Source organism: Heterodontus francisci, chromosome 26 (assembly GCF_036365525.1).
Source record: "Heterodontus francisci isolate sHetFra1 chromosome 26, sHetFra1.hap1, whole genome shotgun sequence".
NCBI lineage: Eukaryota > Metazoa > Chordata > Chondrichthyes > Heterodontiformes > Heterodontidae > Heterodontus > Heterodontus francisci.
This window is the reverse complement of record NC_090396.1, coordinates 68,049,352-68,067,613: the sequence shown is the minus strand read 5'-3', so window position 1 is coordinate 68,067,613 and position 18,262 is coordinate 68,049,352. Positions and strand designations below refer to the sequence as shown.

General features: G+C 40.1%; 1 protein-coding gene across 2 annotated transcripts in view; it reads right to left on the bottom strand.

Annotated features, from left to right (window-relative positions):
* Positions 1-18,262, bottom strand: part of helz (helicase with zinc finger) — a 308,260-nt gene that overhangs the window by 204,262 nt on the left and 85,736 nt on the right. For both annotated transcript variants that reach the window (XM_068058498.1, XM_068058499.1), the window contains exon 12: positions 1,370-1,703. In XM_068058498.1, the coding sequence (XP_067914599.1) occupies positions 1,370-1,703 (334 nt within the window). The remainder of the gene's footprint in view (positions 1-1,369; positions 1,704-18,262) is intronic.

Below are 18,262 nucleotides of genomic sequence, written 5' to 3'. Positions count from 1 at the left end.
TTACCTCCCTGAATACAAAAAGGATAACACTGCTAATCAGAAGTCTGAGGAAAGGTCACTGACCTAAAACGCTAACTCTATTTCTCTTTCCACAGCATGACCTGATTATTTCCAGCATTTCCTGTTTTTATCTCCTTGAATGCCAGTTGAGCTGATACCAGATAACACACCATAGACTAGAGATCAAACCTGGCACCTTCTTGGTCTCTATAACTTAACTGCTCATTGTGTTAACCAGCTGGTTAACACCATGTCTATTCTTCAGAATTCAAGTTACAGTTACTGACAAGAACTATTCAGAGAGACTTAGATGATCATAGAAGCAATGCTTCTCTTCACTTCCAAAGCTACAATTAACTCTTCTATTCCAGACATTTTTAACACTGTTTTGAACTATGCAAATCACACATCACAGCCAAGGTAACAGCGTGAAGTTGAAATTTGAAGACAATCTGCACAATACAAAACAATGATGCCTGGCGAGATTTACAGCTCTAAACTGAGACAGGATCAGATTGAACACTAGAATTAGGCTGTTTACAGAAATCACCTGAGCTTAAAAATTCAAATAATCACAAACCCATAAATCATTCCCTCTCCTGTATATTTCCTTAAAATATAATTTCATTTGCTTGCAGGTGTCTTTATTAATCTTTAAAGTTAATTTTGGTATAGTTCCTAATGTTGAATGATCATTGTAACTGTCAATCATCTTCCATGCCTGACAATGTCCAATAAGGTACCAACCCCATGAAGGGTTTGGCAGTACACTAGTGTCGCATCCTGAATGCATACTCCATAGAACATTCCTCCCATCCTTTCTGCCCCCAACTTCTATGCTATTTCTTCCTGCAAATGCACCTGTCTGTTTTGATTGGAAATGGGTGAAATAGAAAAATGGTGCGACACAATGCACTGAGTGACTGCACATAAGGTTCCATGAACAAATGCCCTCACAATTGGGGATGCTCAGATCTCAGCAAGACTAATCAAACCATGCTACAAGTAAAGGCAAGATGTCTCCCTAGGGAGAAAGGGGCAGGGCGGGGAAGGGGAGAGGAAAAAGGGGCTAGTTACAGACAGGGGTCTTTTAGCAGATCAATCTATTCTACCGGCTTGCGGAAAAAGGTGCATTTTATGGAGAGCCAGGTGGAACATTGCTCAGATAATCCCATCAAAATCTTATGATCAGTCGAAGAAGAAAAATTAAGGCATCTAATGAAAGCATCCAAGTTCCTGTGCAAACAGCCAGTCCACAGGAAATATATTTTGCCCATGCCATACCTTGTGGCAATAATCCTGCAATACAGTAGCCATTTTGTTTCTAAGTATTAAATGTAAAAAAACATGCAGTCACAACATAAATTACCTGCATCTCTCTGTCTGCTCGAAGTTTTAGTTCCTCACAGCATTCCTTGGTCAACCTCAAGTAAATGCATTCCTTAGTTTTTTCCTCAATCATGGCTTCATAAACCTTTTCTTTGGTTCCCTGGGCTTGCATGGACCTCTCTTTAGTCATTGGCAACAGCAAAACAGAATTGACTTTGGTCATTACCAATCGTCCAGCCAAAGTTTCTTCCGAAAGAGTCTCTGTGAGTTTGAAGCGAGCAAAGAGCTGTCCACTTTGAGCGTATTTAGCGCCGCCTGAAACACCAGTAAGCATGAAGTTTGCTACCAGATATAAATTTACTTTAATGTTGAACCTGTAAATTTAAAAAAAGTTACTTCATTATAAAGGTAGCAAATTTCCAAGCATTTATACAATGTCCAAAATTAAAGCATGTGGTCAGACGTACAAACTCAATTGTTACACAAGCTTTAAGAAAAAAAATTACATTGATGCAACACGCAGTACAAATTATTTTGTTTTTGAAGATTCGTATAAAACACACACATTTAAGATGGGAGCACACACCAGGCAATTTGCTGGTCTAAGTCAATTATTACAAAGTGCCAATCATCCACACCCCATTTTGTTTTTATTTCCTTCATCGGAAGGGTCACTGACCCAAAACGTTAACTCTGCTTCTCTTTCCACAGATGCTGCCAGACCTGCTGAGTGATTCCAGCATTTCTTGTTTTTATAACAGGAAAGGCCTGAAGCCTTGCAAAAAAGGTAGTAATCTTCAGATCATTTCTTAGCCTCGTGCCAGAACAGGAAAATATAGGAAGATTAGGGAGCTCAAAATGTAGCTAATGGATTGCTGTAAGGAAGAGGGTTTCCATTTTATGGGGTATTGGCAAGATAGAGAAGATGGGAGCTATTCCACAAGGATCAACCACATTTGGACAGGAAGTGAGTTAATGAGCTGGTAAAATGGATAAATAAATACAGAATTGAGCATTTAAACTAGGAGGCATGGAAAATAAAAGCAAACCAGAAAAAGCAAGTAGAGAAGGTAGAAATAAATAAAGTTATTATACAACTAAAATATTCCAGTAAAAAGAATAAGATGCAGAAGGAATAAAGTGAGTAACAGAGGAAAATCAGATTGACCAGTTATAAGCAGGAAAAAGACGGAAAGGAACAAGGTGAGAGTTTGGACAATAGAATCAAAAGAAAACCAATATTGCTAAGTACAAACAAGAAAGATCAAAGTACATGTACTTCTCAGTACATGCATTTCTCAGTGTGGAAAATCAACTGGAAGAATTAGGTGAGAGGAAGATTTAGATTTAATGGTGCTAACAGAAACTTATCTGCAAACTGAGTAGGAGTGAGAAATAAATATACCGGGTTATAATCTTTTTTTTTAGAAAGAACAGACTATATAAGAAAGCAAAAGGGGAGCAATATTGGTGATACATTGAATACTTGCTGTGGAGTGACTGATGTATACAAAATAAGGAGACAGAATTAATATGGTTAGGGATTGAAGATTTTAAAAAGTATTGTTACATTAGTGGGACTATACTATGGACACTAATTGTGGGAGGGAAATGGAAAAGAATATCTAAAGACAGGTCAGAGGGATTAGCAGGAGTAACTAAACTATTAATCTAAGAGATATTAATCACCCACTCACAAATTGGGACAGTAGGGAGAATTCTTAGAATCTGTGCAGCACTTCTTCCCCCAGCATTATATTTGTACATCGATAAAGGGAGAGGCGTTGCAAGATCTATTTATGAGAAATGAAATAGATGAGGTACATGAGTTAAATGTGGGTGAGCACCTCAGGAGTAGTGGCCATTATATTGTAGATTTAAGGCTCAAGCAGAAAGGGAAACAATAAGCTAAAAAAAAAAGCAAGGGCATCAGATGGAATAGGGCAGATTCAGCTAAGTAAGATGGAAAGAAAAATTGCCACAGAGGATTGTAGATCATCAATGGGACTTTAATAAAATACTGCAAAGTTTCTGAATAGATACATATCATTTTTTTAAAAAGAAGAGATTGGTTCAGGATGCTGTGGATAAACAGAAGTCAGAAACAAAACAAACTTTAAAAGAAAGATAAAAATATGAAAGAAATAAGGGAAAAGTTAGAGAGAGGGATATGGAAAGCAAGGAAGGAGTATGAGGAGAGAATTCAAAAAAAGTGAACAGTAAATCCTTCTACAAAGAGAATGGTTAATTACAAGGTGGAACCAGAAGGAGCAGAGAATAGTGAGTTGGCAGAAAATAAACAAAATTTGGCAGGGATGTTTAACAAGTATTTTGTTTCAGTGTTGACAAAAGGGGATACTGGGGAAGAGGTAAATCCTGAATTGGTTAAAAGATAGATAAGAGGATAATGGAGAAATGCCAGAGTTCCATCAATGCATGCAGAGGGCTAGAGAAGTGCCAATGTATTATCCATCTTTCAAAAAGGAGACGATGCTAACCTGGGTAATTATAGGTCAGTTAGATTAACATCTGTGACAGGGAAAATTCTGAAATCTTTAATTAAAGATGAAGTTACTAAATAGCGAGATTGAGAAAATAATTAGAAGCAGTCAAGAAGGAATATCTTGCACAACAAATGTCAGGAGTTCAGGTGACAGGCAAGCAGATGGAAGAAGTGTAGTAGATGTGGTGGACAGTTTCAAAACCTTTGACAAGGTACCACATAGGAGACTATTGGAGATTAAGAGGTATGGAATTAGGGGATGGTGGAAAATTGGATTTAAAAACTAATAGGAGGGAAGAAACCAAAGGAGTTAAGGGCAGTTTCTCAGTGGTTGGAAATGGATAGCGGTGTCCCATACCATCCTGATCTGGGACCACTTCTGGTCAGTGTACATCAATTATTTGGGTATACGCTTAGAGCGAATGGTGTCTAAATTTGCAGATGCTACTAAAACTGGACGTATTTTACATGAGAGAGAAACTTAAACTGTGAAGATCCAAGAACAAACAAGAATTTATTCTTCGAAACAAATTAACCAAACTCCGGAAATCCCTAGAGGAGACACAAACAAATTCACACATTCACTAATGTGCTTAATTTTCTCTAGATTCCATTTGCTCCTACAGTATCTTGTTCAAATTTCAAACCAAACACTGAACAGTCCTTCAAAATACAGCCACAACAAACTACTAGTAGCAGCTCGGACAGTAGCGAATAAGAAACTACATTCTGCGCATATTCAGAAATTAGCACTTGGATATGCCTATTTAAAAATGTTACGAACTCTCATCAATTGCAAAAACAAAATCTGCAAAAGACCAGACCAGGAAAATACAATCTCCTTCAAGTGGAACCCAATATGAACAGCACTTTCACCATCACTGCAGTCAGCTGGTACAGAATCTTCCCCCATTGCCACTTTCAACCTCATCACTCGGGCCCTACCAAATTCACTGCTGTGAAAAATGCGCCACAGACTGTGAAATCTTAGGTCCTGTGTGAAATCCCAGGTCCTCTGTGGAATTGGTCATTTTGCGAACTTTGTGCGTTTTGGTGATTGACAATCATCTTGCTGATTGGTAGATGAGGGAGGGTTTCCGATGCAGTTTTGAGAGAAGCAATCTGAAGTGCTAGCAGACAAGTGAGAATGCCAAAATGAGCAAATCAGAAATAGCCACAACTATTACTGCGGTACATCAAGTCGAAGAATTTGGAAGCCACATTTTGCATGCTGATAATGGAACACTGTTTTGTACAAGCTGCAATGTTTTCTTGGATCACACTTGGCGGGCAATGGTTCAGCGCCACTTAAGAGTCCAAAGGCCGTCACAGCAGAAAGAGAGCAAACGACACCACACTGCTGGAAAATGAACACTAAGAAACAAACAATGTTTCCATCTCTTTTTAAGAAGTCAACAGCGAGCTCAGAAAATCGTCAATCGGTTACAATAGAACTTGTGGATGCTTTTGCAAATGCCAACATAACATTGGAAATACTTGATTAACCAAACCTGCAGGTATTCATTCAACACAACAAGCAAAATGGTGGTTGCTTGTCAAGCACAACAGGACTACCTACCAAAGGTTATTGCTACACATGGTGAGGAGCTTAAGTCTCAGATTAACACATGCAAGTCTTTTGCAATTACTTGTGATGACTTCACTGATAAGCAAGACAACTACATGCTGGATGTTTCATTTGATTTTATGTCTGGTAAGGCCGAAGATGTCCTTCTTTCTTTGGCCTCCTTGTCTCGAAAGACAATGGGGAAGAGCCTAGAGGTGGTCAGTGGATTGTGCAGCAGCGCCTGGGAGTGGCTATAAAGGCCAATTCCATAGTGACAGACTCTTCCACAGGCACTGCAGATAAAATTGGTTGCCAGGGCTGTTACACAGTTGGCTCTCTCCTTACACTTCTGTCTCTTTTCCTGCCAAATGCTAAGTCTCTTCGATTCGCCTCTCTTTAGCCCTGCCTTTATAGCTGTCAGCCAGCTCTGGCGATCACTGGCAACTGACTCCCAAGACTTGTGGTCAATGTCGCAGGATTTCATGTCGTGTTTGCAGACGTCTTTAAAGCGGAGACATGGTCGGCCGGTGGGTCTGATACCAGTGACGAGCTCACTGTACAATGCGTCCTTGGGGATCCTGCCATCTTCCATGTGGCTCACATGGCCAAGCCATCTCAAGAGCCGCTGGCTCAGTAGGGCGTACATGCTGGGGATGTTAGCCGCCTCGAGGACGTGTGTTGGAGATACAGTCCTGCCACCTGATGCCAAGGATTCTCCGGAGGCAGCGAAGATGGAATGAATTGAGACGTCGCTCTTGGCTGACATACGTTATCCAGGCTTCGCTGCCATACAGCAAGGTACTGAGGACACAGGCCTGAAACACTCAGACTTTTGTGTTCTGTGTCAGTACGCTATTTTCCCACACCCTCTTGGCCAATCTGGACATAACAGCAGACGCCTTTGCCATACACTTGTTGATTTCTGCATTGAGACACAGGTTACTGGTGATAGTTGAGCCTAGGTAGGCAAACTCTTGAACCACTTCCAGAGTGTGGTCACCGATATTGATGGATGGAGCATTTCTGACGTCCTGTCCCACGATGTTCGTTTTCTTGAGGCCGATGGTCAGACCAAATTCGTTGCAGGCAGCCGCAATCCTGTTGATGAGTCTCTGCAGACATTCTTCCGTGTGGGATGTTAATGCAGCACCGTCAGCAAAGAGGAGTTCCCTGATGAGGACTTTCCGTACTTTGGTCTTCACTCTAAGACGGGCAAGGGTGAACAACCTGCCATCTGATCTTGTGTGGAGGAAAATTCCTTCTTCTGAAAACTTGAACGCATGTGAGAGCAGCAGTGAGAAGATGATCCCAAACAGTGCAGGTGCCAGAACATAGCCCTGTTTCACGCCACTCAGGATAGGAAAGGGGTCTAATGAGGCACCGCTACGCTGAATTGTGCCTTTCATATTGTCATGGAATGAGGTGATGATACTTAGTAGCTTTGGTGGGCATCCGATCTTTGCTAGTAGTCTGAAGAGAACAAGTCTGCTGATGAGGTCAAAGGCTTTGGTGAGATCTATGAAGGCAATGTAGAGGGGCATCTGTTGCTCACGCCATTTCCCCTGTAGCTGGCGAAGGGAGAACAGCGTGTCAATGGTGGATCTCTCTGCTCGAAGATGTACAGTCAGGAAAGCTAACAACAGTGTTTGCAGACTGCATCCACTCAGAAGCTGTTAATTACACCAGTTTCCCAAGCAATAATAAAAACCGTTTCAAAATATGGTGCAGATCTCAGAGTGTTTGTTTTCATTGGTGACAATGCAACTTACATGACAAAATTTTTCAAACCTGTGCTCTAAGGTGCAAATGCCTAATGCTGTCCATATTACACATAATGCACATCTGATCCCTCGTCAGTGAGCTGTGGAAAATCGAGTTTGGTAAAGTTGACAAACCAATCAGCTACATTAAAAAGATCTTCAAACACTTCCCTGGTCGCAAGCTTCAACACATGCAACACATTGCAAATGCAGCTGAAACTGGGAACAAAACATCGCCCTTCCTCCAGAGCCAGTATTTATACCTTGGCATTCTTGGTTTCGGGCAGTACAGTATCATGCAACTCACCTGAAATACTACTCAGGCTTCGACTCAGAAGCACTCACACTAACAAAAACACAGGTTTTAACAGATATTGTAACCCTTCTAAATGATGCTCAGCTTAATGAGAAGGTTCAGTTTGTTGCCAAAAATGCTACACGACTGATGAATTTAATCACTTGGTTTGAATCTCGACACGTCACAATTCACACATTTACAATAAAGTAATGGATGTACTGTTCTGGGTTGAAGCAAAGTCAAACGAACAACACTCTGATGATGCTGAATTAAATGGCTGCGCTCAACAGGTATTTTCTTGCATGGCAAAGAAGCTCAAACAATATTACTGCTGCAGGGAAGAGTCAAGCTGTGAAGAAAAAATGGCTCAGAGGTTTCAACAAGGTTCTGCAGCATTCCTGAAAGTTGTGCGTATCTTTGACCCTGCACAAATGCACCTGTGGATTTAAACTTGTTTGTTGCGATTCCTGGCTTTGACAAGAACTGTAGGCTAGAGATTCATGCATATAAAAGCATTGCAAAAGAAACAGATTTTACTTTGCCTGTGTTGCAGTTTTGCAACTCTGTGGAATACAGAATTCCCCCATCTTGCAAGGCTAGCACGGCACTGTCTGACAATTCCAACAAACTCTGTGGACACAGAGAGAGCTATGTCTAAACACGGACAGGTGTTCACAGTGCAAGAAAAGGGAATTAAGAAAGAGACAGTTGCAAGTTGTTCCATGCTTATGATTAACCACCGACTTCAGTGAGTAAAAATGTGACCTGTTTATAGTCAGCTTTTTACAATAGTTTTTGAGTATTCAATAAATGCCATTTGAAACCAGAAACTGCCTTTGTCTTTTTTTGCTTTAAATAGATCATTTTCATGGTTTGTTACAACACTGTGGCATTCCCAATTTAAATACGTGAAATCATGAAATTTGCGATTCTTAAAATACACTGACCATGAAATTTGTAAAATTTGACAGTGAATTTGGTAGGGCCCGACTCATCACCATTCTATTACCCTCCCAAAAGCTTCTTCTGCTCTCCAGATTAAATATGCAATACTGTCAGGAAGAACTAAGAAGCCTTTCTGCATCTGTTTACAACATAATGTATGAAATCCTTGATGCGTCAAATTAAAATGTTTTGGTTAGGAACACCAAGAAATTGAACACCTAACCTGAAGTCTAACCCTCCCAATCAACACAAGTAATCAGACAGTCCTGTGCAGGATCGTTATATATAAATTCATCATAGTCTGTGAACTGCAGAGATTCGCAACCCTGTGGAACTAGGTCCAAAGCACAAAAACTGCCAAAAATTCTGCACAAATTGGTACTAAAATAGCAACCACAATTGGCTCCCCTGCTAGCATCTGTCGGGGCTCAACAGAGAAACAGACATTGGCTTCAGTCTTGAGCTTCAGGTAAATATACGTTGCTGCAAGGAAGCAGACAGAGTCTTATGCTATATCTATGCTAGGCTGTGTTTGATGCTTGTAAAAGTAGGGAAAAGAGGTTTCCATTCTCAGTTGATATCACTACCTTGACAGGCAAAAAAATTGAAGAATGCTGATGGTTTTCTAATTAGAAACAGATAATAAACAAAATTTGATTTTAGAGACTGTCTTGTTGCCTACAGAATTCTACAGATCTGATCTCCAGAACTTGCCCTACAGAAGTTAAGAGATTAAACTGCGGAACATGGCCAACACTTCACCAGTTTCAAAGTGCTGTTACGCCACCTGCTGGCATGATGACCTGTTATTCAAAGAAACAACACGGTAGAAGGGACATTTGTCAACTACTTCAAAAAATTTTCAGATGTACTGTACGCTGCCAGCATACATAGAGTCATTCATCGTCTCCGCTTCCACCACTCTTGTAGGCAGTGCGTTTCAGGTCATTACCACTCGCTGTGTAAAAAAGGTTCTTCCTCACAACCTGTCTGTATCGCTTGCCCCCAAGTCCTTGTACCATCAGCTAATGGGAACAGTTTTTCTTTGTCCACCTTATCTAAATCTATCAGAAAGCCCCTCAATCTCTTTTGCTCAGGACAGAGGAGTCAGAGTGGGAATGGGTGTAGAATTAATCTTTCACTTAGGCACTTTACACCCTTCTGGACTCAACACTGAGTTTTCACCAATTTCAGATCATAACCTCTGACCTCATTTTTTTTTTGGACAACAACTGGTGGTGATGGTTCTGCTTTTTCTATTTACACTGCCTCTTTATTTGTTGACTTGTCGTATTACCATCTCCTTTTACCATGCACCATCATTCCTTTTGTCATTTAATCTCTGCTGCCTTCCACAGGCCTTCCCCTTTCTTCTTCCACATCTCCCCTTGCCTCTGTACTTGCTTAAAAACTGCCATTTCGCTAACACTTTCCAGTTCTGGCGAAAGTTTATCAACTTGAAACATTAACTCTGTTTCTGTCTCCACAGATGTTGACTGACCTGTTGAGTATTTCCAGCATCTGCAGTATTTTGTTTTTGTATGAACCAGTCTGTAAAGAAAGCAAAGCCAAAACTAGAGGGAGATTGCATCGAGATTTCCAAATGACACCAAAATAGGAGGGACAAGTAAATTCTTCAAAGCAAAGAAAGCTGCAAATGGATATCAATAAACTAGGGGGAAGTGAGCTTAAAAGTAGATGGAATTCAACCTCAATGCGTGTGAAGTGATACATTTGGTGAATAGAAACTTATACTCTGAATGGAATCAGGCTTGGTCCAAGAGCAGAAAGACTTAGGGTGCAGGTTCACAGGACATTGAAAGCACTACCTCAGCTTTATAAATGCTGTAACAAAAAAAAACTAATGGCATTCTAGGTTTTATCATAAGAGTTAAAATGATGAACCTTTATAAAACCTTCATAAGACCTCAGCTAGAATACTGTGGGCTCAGTTTATAGGAAGGATATCAAGGCTTTTAAGAGGTTACAACACAGATTCACTAGCAGAATGCCTGGTACGATTAAATACAAAGACTTCAAAAATAGAGATTTTCCATTAGAAAGCAGAATACAGAGCTATGTGACAGAAATGTTTAAAATTATGAAAAAATGGGATATGTTTGAGAAGCATACAGTCTTAAGTTGCTGAGAAGTCAAGATTAAATGTGCAAGATACAAAACAGAAAGTTAAGAGAAACTTCTTCACATAGTTGAGGTTGTGAAATTCATTTCCAGGATTCATGGTTAAAGTACTATTGAGTCAACATTCAAGATTAAATAAGACAGGTGAATGAAGACAAAGGTGGTGAAGGAATATGGGAACATGGAGGGTCAATGCTTTGACAGACTGGTTCGTCTGTAAGGACTTTTTCCAATTCTGTACATTCTATTTATTTCTATCCAAAGTCAATTACACTACTTCACAGAACACATGTGGGGAGTAGATGTCAATATGTGCCTTGAATGGAAAAATCATAACCAAAGTTAATTGGTAAACCACTGACTGCTAGTGTCCACCTTATATCTTTTAGGTCTGGCAACATCTGTGGAAAGAGAAGCAGAGTTAACGTTTCGGGTCAGTGACCCTTCTTCGGAACTGAGTGCCTGAAACGTTAACTCTGCTTCTCTTTCTACAGCTGCTGCCAGACCTGCAGAGTGGTTCCAGCATTTCTTGTTTTTATTTCAGATTTCCAACATCCGCAGTATTTTGCTTTTATTATATCTTTTAGGTGTCGGCCATGACTCAGCTGGCGGCACTGAGTCAAGAAGGTTGAGGGCTCAAGCCCCATTGCGAAGAATAAAAAAAATCTAGGCTGACAATCTAGTGCAGCAGTAAGGAAGTGCTGCCCTGCCAGATGTGCTGTCTTCTAGATGAAACGTTAAACCGTAGCCCTGTTCGCAATCTCAGGTGAATGTAAAAGATCCCACAGCACTACTTCAGAGTAGAGATGGGGAGTTCTTCCCCGTGTCATGGGTAATATTTATCCCTGAACCAAACATCAATAAAACAGATTATCTGGTCATTACCACACTGCTGTCTGTAGGAGCTTTTTGTGTGCAAATTGCCTGCTGTGTTTCCTACATTACAACAAAGACTACACTTTAAAAGTACTTAATTGGCTGTAAAGCACTTTGGGATGTCCAGAGTCATGAAAGGTTCTATAGAAATGCAAGTTCTTTCTTTCTACAAAGTTAATAAAAAAACATTTACATACCCTAGATTTCACCTTGCAGCATCTTGCTAACTGCACATTAAGTAGTCAAATTCAACAGAAGATTTTTTAAAAAAGAAAACAAAGCTATTAACTGTCTCTATATATTGTTTATGCATCAAGAATGGGAAGTATCCAAAAGAATAAATAGCTTGAGGTGCAGCTGGTGGCAGTTCAGGAGTGTGGGTGTGTAGACCTCTTATCCCTGACATGCATTGATCATTTGCAGAATTGTACAAGGTGCTATAGAAGCTCAGCTGCACAACTATTGCAAACTCGTGTTTAATACAAGCCATGTGATTATGCAACTACTTAAGTGACAAACAATTATAATCAATGATAATCAGTCTGAAGTCAAACACTCAACAGTTGAGGAAAAAATATTTCACCGAGTTGGAAAGTATTCAAAAATGAGTTGTTGTAAAGCACTTCAATTGCAAATAAATGGTGAAAATCCTAGGTGAATATTACATGAACATTGTGCACAAAATGCTTGTAGCAATCATTCTATATTGCATACACGTGTAGTCTGCACCTCATTAATCAGAAAACATGTATTTGATATCTTCTGTTTAAGCACCAATATGCCCACTCACTGCATAATTTTTTCACACACCATTTATGCAGAACCCATTGTTGGTTCTACTTTTCGCTGGTCATCTATACAGTACTCAATCTATTATATCAGCAATTACAACATTAGGTCTCCAGATAATTGCAGTTCACAACCACTTAATGATTTATAGATTAACTGACTCATATGCATATTGGGACATAATATGAATATTAAAGTAACAAAGATTGGCTACATTTAGATGCGGTAACAGTTGATAATTATATGCTCATGCACAATGCTATTCAAAAAGGGAGACAGAAAGCAGGAAACTACAGGCCAGTTAGCTTAACATCTGTCATAGGGGAAATGTTAGAAGCTATTATTAAAGACATTATAGCGGGGCACTTAGAAAAATTCAAGGTAATCAGGCAGAGTCAACATGGTTTTGTGAAAGGGAAGTCATGTTTAACCAACTTATTGGAATTCTTTGAAGAAGAAATATGTGCTGTGGATGAGGGGGAATCGGTGGATGTACTATACCTTAGATTTCCAGAAGGCATTTGATAAGGTGCCACATCAAAGGTTATCATGGAAAGTAAAAGCTCAGGGTGTAGGGAGTAACATATTGGCATGGATAGAAGATTGGCTAGCTAACAGGAAACAGAGAATAGGCACAAATGAGTCACTTTCTGGTTGGCAAGATGTAATGAGTGCCGTGCCACAGGGTTCAATGCTGGGGCCTCAACCAATGTACAATTTATATAAATGACTTGGATGAAGGGACCAAACCTGCTAATGGCACAAAGATAGGTAGGAAAGTAAGGTGTGAAGAGGACATAAGGAGGTTACATAGGGATGTAGATAAGTTAAGAGTGGGCAAAGACCTGGCAAACAGAGTATAAGGTGGGAAAATGTGAAATTGTCCATTTTGGCAGGAAGAATAAAAAAGCATATTATCTAAATGGTGAGAGATTGCAGAGCATTGCGGTGCAGAGAGATCTGCGTGTCCTAGTGCATGAATCGCAAACGGTCAGTATCTAGGTACAGCAAGTAATTAGGAAAGCTAATAGAATGCAAGCATTTATTGCGAAGGGAACTGAACACAAAAGTAGGGAGGCTATGCTTCAGTTATATAGTGCATTGGTGAGACCACATCTGGAGTACTGTGTACAGTATTGGTCTCCTTATTTAAGGAAGGATGTAAGTGCGTTGGAAGCAGTTCAGAGAAGATTTACTGGACAAATACCTGGAGTGGGCAGGTTGTCTTATGAGGAAAGGGTGGACAGGCTAGGCTTTTATCTGCTGAAGTTTGGAAGAGTAAGAGGCGACTTGATTGAACCTTATAAGAGTCTGAGGGGTCTTGACAGGGTGGATGTGGAAAGGATGTTTCCTCTTGTGGAAGAATCTAGAACTAGGGAGTCACTGTTTAAAAATAAGGGGTCGTCAATTTAACACAGAGATGAGAAATTTTTTCTCTGAGAGTCACGAGTGTTTGGAACTCTCTTCCTCAAAAGGCAGTGGAAGCAGAGTCTTCGAATATTTTTAAGGCAGAGGTGGATAGATTCGTGATACGCAAGGGGGAGAAAGGTTATTGGGGGTAGGCGGGAATGTGGAGTCAAGGTTACAATCAGATCAGCCATGATCCTGTTGAATGGCAGAGCAGGCTCAAGTGGCCTACTCCTGCTCCTAATTCAGATGTTCGTATGTAATGTTTCATTGCTGTATCTGAAGTCAAACTGCTCAGCTCTCAGTATTGACTTTTGACAGTGAATACGCGTTCAGACACCAGTTGTCAAGTAACTTTACCCACATGGTACAACCTTGCTCAGTTTATTGGCAAAATCTGACAAATGTTTCTTTACTAAGAAGTCATTTTGCACAGAAATTAGGTTTTATTAGAATGTGTATCTAACCAGCCACAGGATCAAAGTACCAAGAGAAAACTCACTAATGCCTGAGGCAGCTCAAGTTAAAAATCACATAAGTTGTCTGATCAGAACTGTACGGGTCATCTACAGATGTCATCAGTGAATTTAAATTTTCTCAGCAAATATTTGTGCAACTGTAGCCATCAAGATGCTACACAAGTGCTTTATGTGGATTTAATTTTAATAAGCATTTGGATGCTCAGTGGGTAACCTCCCTGGTGTGTTCATGAGCCATTCAGGCCAGAACACTCCCAGATTTCTCCCATGCCTATGCTATGCTAATTCTTCAAAAAGACAAAACAATGTGAAAACAAATTAAAAGTATATCCTATTTACTTAGGCTAATATTTTTCCCATGCCCTGATATTTTCTGTCTCTCTCTTTCCCCGTCATGGCTGAGTTTGGTGGGCAAACTGTTCTGCAACCTGCCACTGGGAAAGCAGATAGAACTTCCAGTTAAATAGAAACCTTACTGCAGCCTCATAACATCCTAAAATGCTTCACAACCAATTCATTATTTCTGAGGAGCAGTCACTGTTACACAGGCAAATATAGCAACTACGCACTCACAAGGTCCTATGAACAGTAAATAAGATGAATGATCACTTACTCTTTTTTTCTTGGTGGCATATGATGGGGATAAAAATGTTTATCAGGACAACAGAAGAACGCTGCTCTTTTTTGAACAGCGCGAGGGGATCTTTTGCATCTTCCTAAATAGGGCTTTGGTTTAACGCCTCATCCAAAGGACAGAACCTTGAACAATGCAGTACTTCTCAGCACTATACTTAAGTGTCAGCCTAAATGGTGTGCACGCGCAGGGCCTGAACACATGATCTTATGACAGCAAAGCACTGCTATTAACTGTGCCATACTGCAAGGAATTGCACATTTGACCACTATGAAGCGACATTCAAGGTATTGATCCACATTTTGTATCTGGTATTAATTCCACTAATCAAGGACCTGATAAACAAATATTGCTTTCCCTGTTCTTTCGAGCCTAAGTATCAGAGTTCAGATGTATAGGAGGCATGGTGAAACCAGTCAGCACAGGTTGGTTTGTTAATTATCTGAGTAACACACTGTAACTGATCAGAACTACATATTTATCCCAAGCTTTACTCACTACATTTAAGTGCCAAGGTAATGCCTGATGCTCCCTCGTAACAGGGGTAATGTTACGAATACAGATCTGCCACAGATACCTTCTCAGGTCCAGGGGTGTCACTCATTCCTGTAAGCAGTCTGAGCAGGGGAGACGGTGGCACAGTGGTAATGTCACTAAACTAGTATCCAGAGGCCCAGGCTAATGCCATGGAACAAATGCCATGCAACACGGGCTCAAATCCCACTATGACAGCTGGTGGAATCTAAATTCAAATACAAAATGGTGCCATGAAATTATCATTGATTGTTGTTTAGAGAACTAGATAGATTTTTTTTTAATGTCCTTCAGGGAAGGAAATCTACTGTCCTTACCTGGTCTGGCCTACATGAGATTCCAGACCCACAGCAATGAGGTTGACTCTTAACTGCCCACTGAAATGGCCTTGCAAGCCTCTCCCATCCATGAAATAAAAATGCTTATGGAAGTTGACTCTCACAGCCCTGATACCTACTTGCGCAATAGGGTTTAACAATAGTACCACCTTGTGACTTGAACTGGATATTTGGATCTTTCACATGTGTACTTCTTCAAACTCTCTGAAGACAAACCAAACACTTGATGAGACGAGGCTGCATACCAATCAATAAGTGGCTTTTTTTCCAAAGTGAGGTGAACACACGGAACAGCAGTTGCGATCAGTCACTTAATTCATTCAATACAACTCATCTCCCTGTAATAATACAAAGAACTTGCCATGTTTCCCCACATCAGTGGGTCACCTTGCTTGTCTTAAGATCATTTCTGACTATGCTCACCAGCACTCCAATCTCTGCAATCTGATTGCGTCTCAGCATTCTGTTGCAAAAACCTGACTGCCTTCACAGACCTTTCCATTTCAAACAACCTGACATAATACCGTTTCCAGTAAAAAAAACCTCAAAGAACCTGGCTCCATGGTTCATCACTTGCTGCCAAGGGGTTCCAAGACTTTCTAATTGTTGAGACAGTCTAATTAATTACTTATTATTTAGAGTTTATGAAGAAACATCAGTGGTAGCTCACTAACTATCTATTACAGCAGAGCTTTTTAAAATTCGCTTTGCTTTTTTATAAAAATTAAAAAGTAACTTTTTCCAACACCCTTGCATAGCAAAATGTTCAAAAAATCCTGAAACACAGCAGCAGACATCAAGGTCAGAAACTTGTAGTGGTGGCAAAAGGAATACACTCAAAGTCCTACAGTCCCTTGGCACAACATACTGGAAAACCAAATGTGTTTCATCATCCGGGACATAGTTTTAAAGAACATTAAACACAGATTCCCAGATTTCTGAGTTGGGCTAGTCAGTGAGCAGCTGATCCATATAGACCAACATGGTACCAGGTTCAAACCACAGCTTATGCAGATCTCAGCCTAGGATATATTTTGAACACTGCAATTGGCCTCAGCACCCCTGGTTTGGGTGTTTGGCGGGGGAGGGGGGGGGGGGGGGATTAAAGGCAACGAAAAGCAAAGTGGTCAGGGTTGTTGTTCCTAATCCACACTCAATGACCACTGCTAGAAATGAGTATCAGTGGTCACTGAGTGATGGCAGAATATGCTCAACTGTAACACCTAAATGATCAAATAGTTTACGAACAGTGAGACATACAGATGAATACCTATTAGGGTGAGACACCAGAGGGTTTGGTACCCATGAAGCAATAACCCAGCAAATCAACAACTTCAAAAGAAATTGCACTGGCAGAAAAATATGTCACAGTCATATGAAAAGAAAAACGTTGAACCAAACCCTAGTTTTTAGTCAAGGAACTGAACATATAAAATACCGTGTAATCATAATAAATGGAGTGTACAATCATATAGGAATGTACAGCAGCAGAAAAGACTACTGCAGTCCAATTGGCCTCTTTCAAAATACATTTATATCACAAATTTTCATAAAATGTCAAATTTGTCAATAAATGTACCAGATTAATTCACTGCAAAATTTTTCACAGTCACAATCAGGGAAATATTACAAGATTTAAGATATGATTGACATATTGCAAACCTATTTAAATATATGGAAGCTGTTTTTTTTTTTGCAGCGACAATCAAAACAAGTTCCAGTTTTAAAACAAAATGAGTAACCATGCTCGTAATGTGCAACTCTTGGTAGTTTTGCCTGCAAAAGATTGCAAAAATGTAGGTAAAAGCAATATACATGAAATCTGAATTATGAGTGGGACAACCATTACTATACTATTCCTACAGCTAAGTTTTTAAAATAAAAACTACACTGGCTTTTCTATACCTTTTCTTCAAAGCAGAAGGTGGAACAATCTTAATTTAAAAGGACACTGCAGCTGTTCTTACTGCAGTGCAAGGGTTCCCTTTAAGTGCAGACTGGCCTTAACTCCGTATGGAGTACAGGATTTATGGGATTAGCTCACCATTGTGCCCAACTCTCAGATAGCACCAGAGCAAGTGCTCCACCTGGTGGAAGCACTGCTGCTACATATGAAAGAAAGACAGCTTAAACATAATAAAGCTTCCAAAAATGGAGGAATTAGAACAAACAGGTGAAATATCAACTGGTGTCTCAAGGTACAGTTCAAACTTCTTGTACTGACAGCTTGATGAACTCAAACTTCAACTGAAAGGTTCTTTCCCCGTGCTGCCTCCAAACCCACAATAAAACAATTAGGTCAATTTAGATCTGAGTATATGAATAAGGAGTGGGCTTCATTCAGAAATTCTCAAAATAAGAACGAGAATTGATTAAAAGAGAAACTAACCCACATATTAAATGACTCAGGGTAAATGTACTCCAGTCCACAGACCAGCAGTGGAGGCTAGGTCTTTGAATATATTCAAGGCTGAGTTAGACAAGATTTTTGATCTACAAGGGAGTCAAGTGTGATGGTGGGGTGGGGGGGAGGGGGCAGGCAGGAAAGTGGAGATAATGCCACAATCACATCAACCATGATCTTATTAAATGGCAGAGCAGGCTCAAGGGGCTGTATGGCCTACTCCTGCTCCTATTTCTTCTGTTCAATCTCGTGCCAAT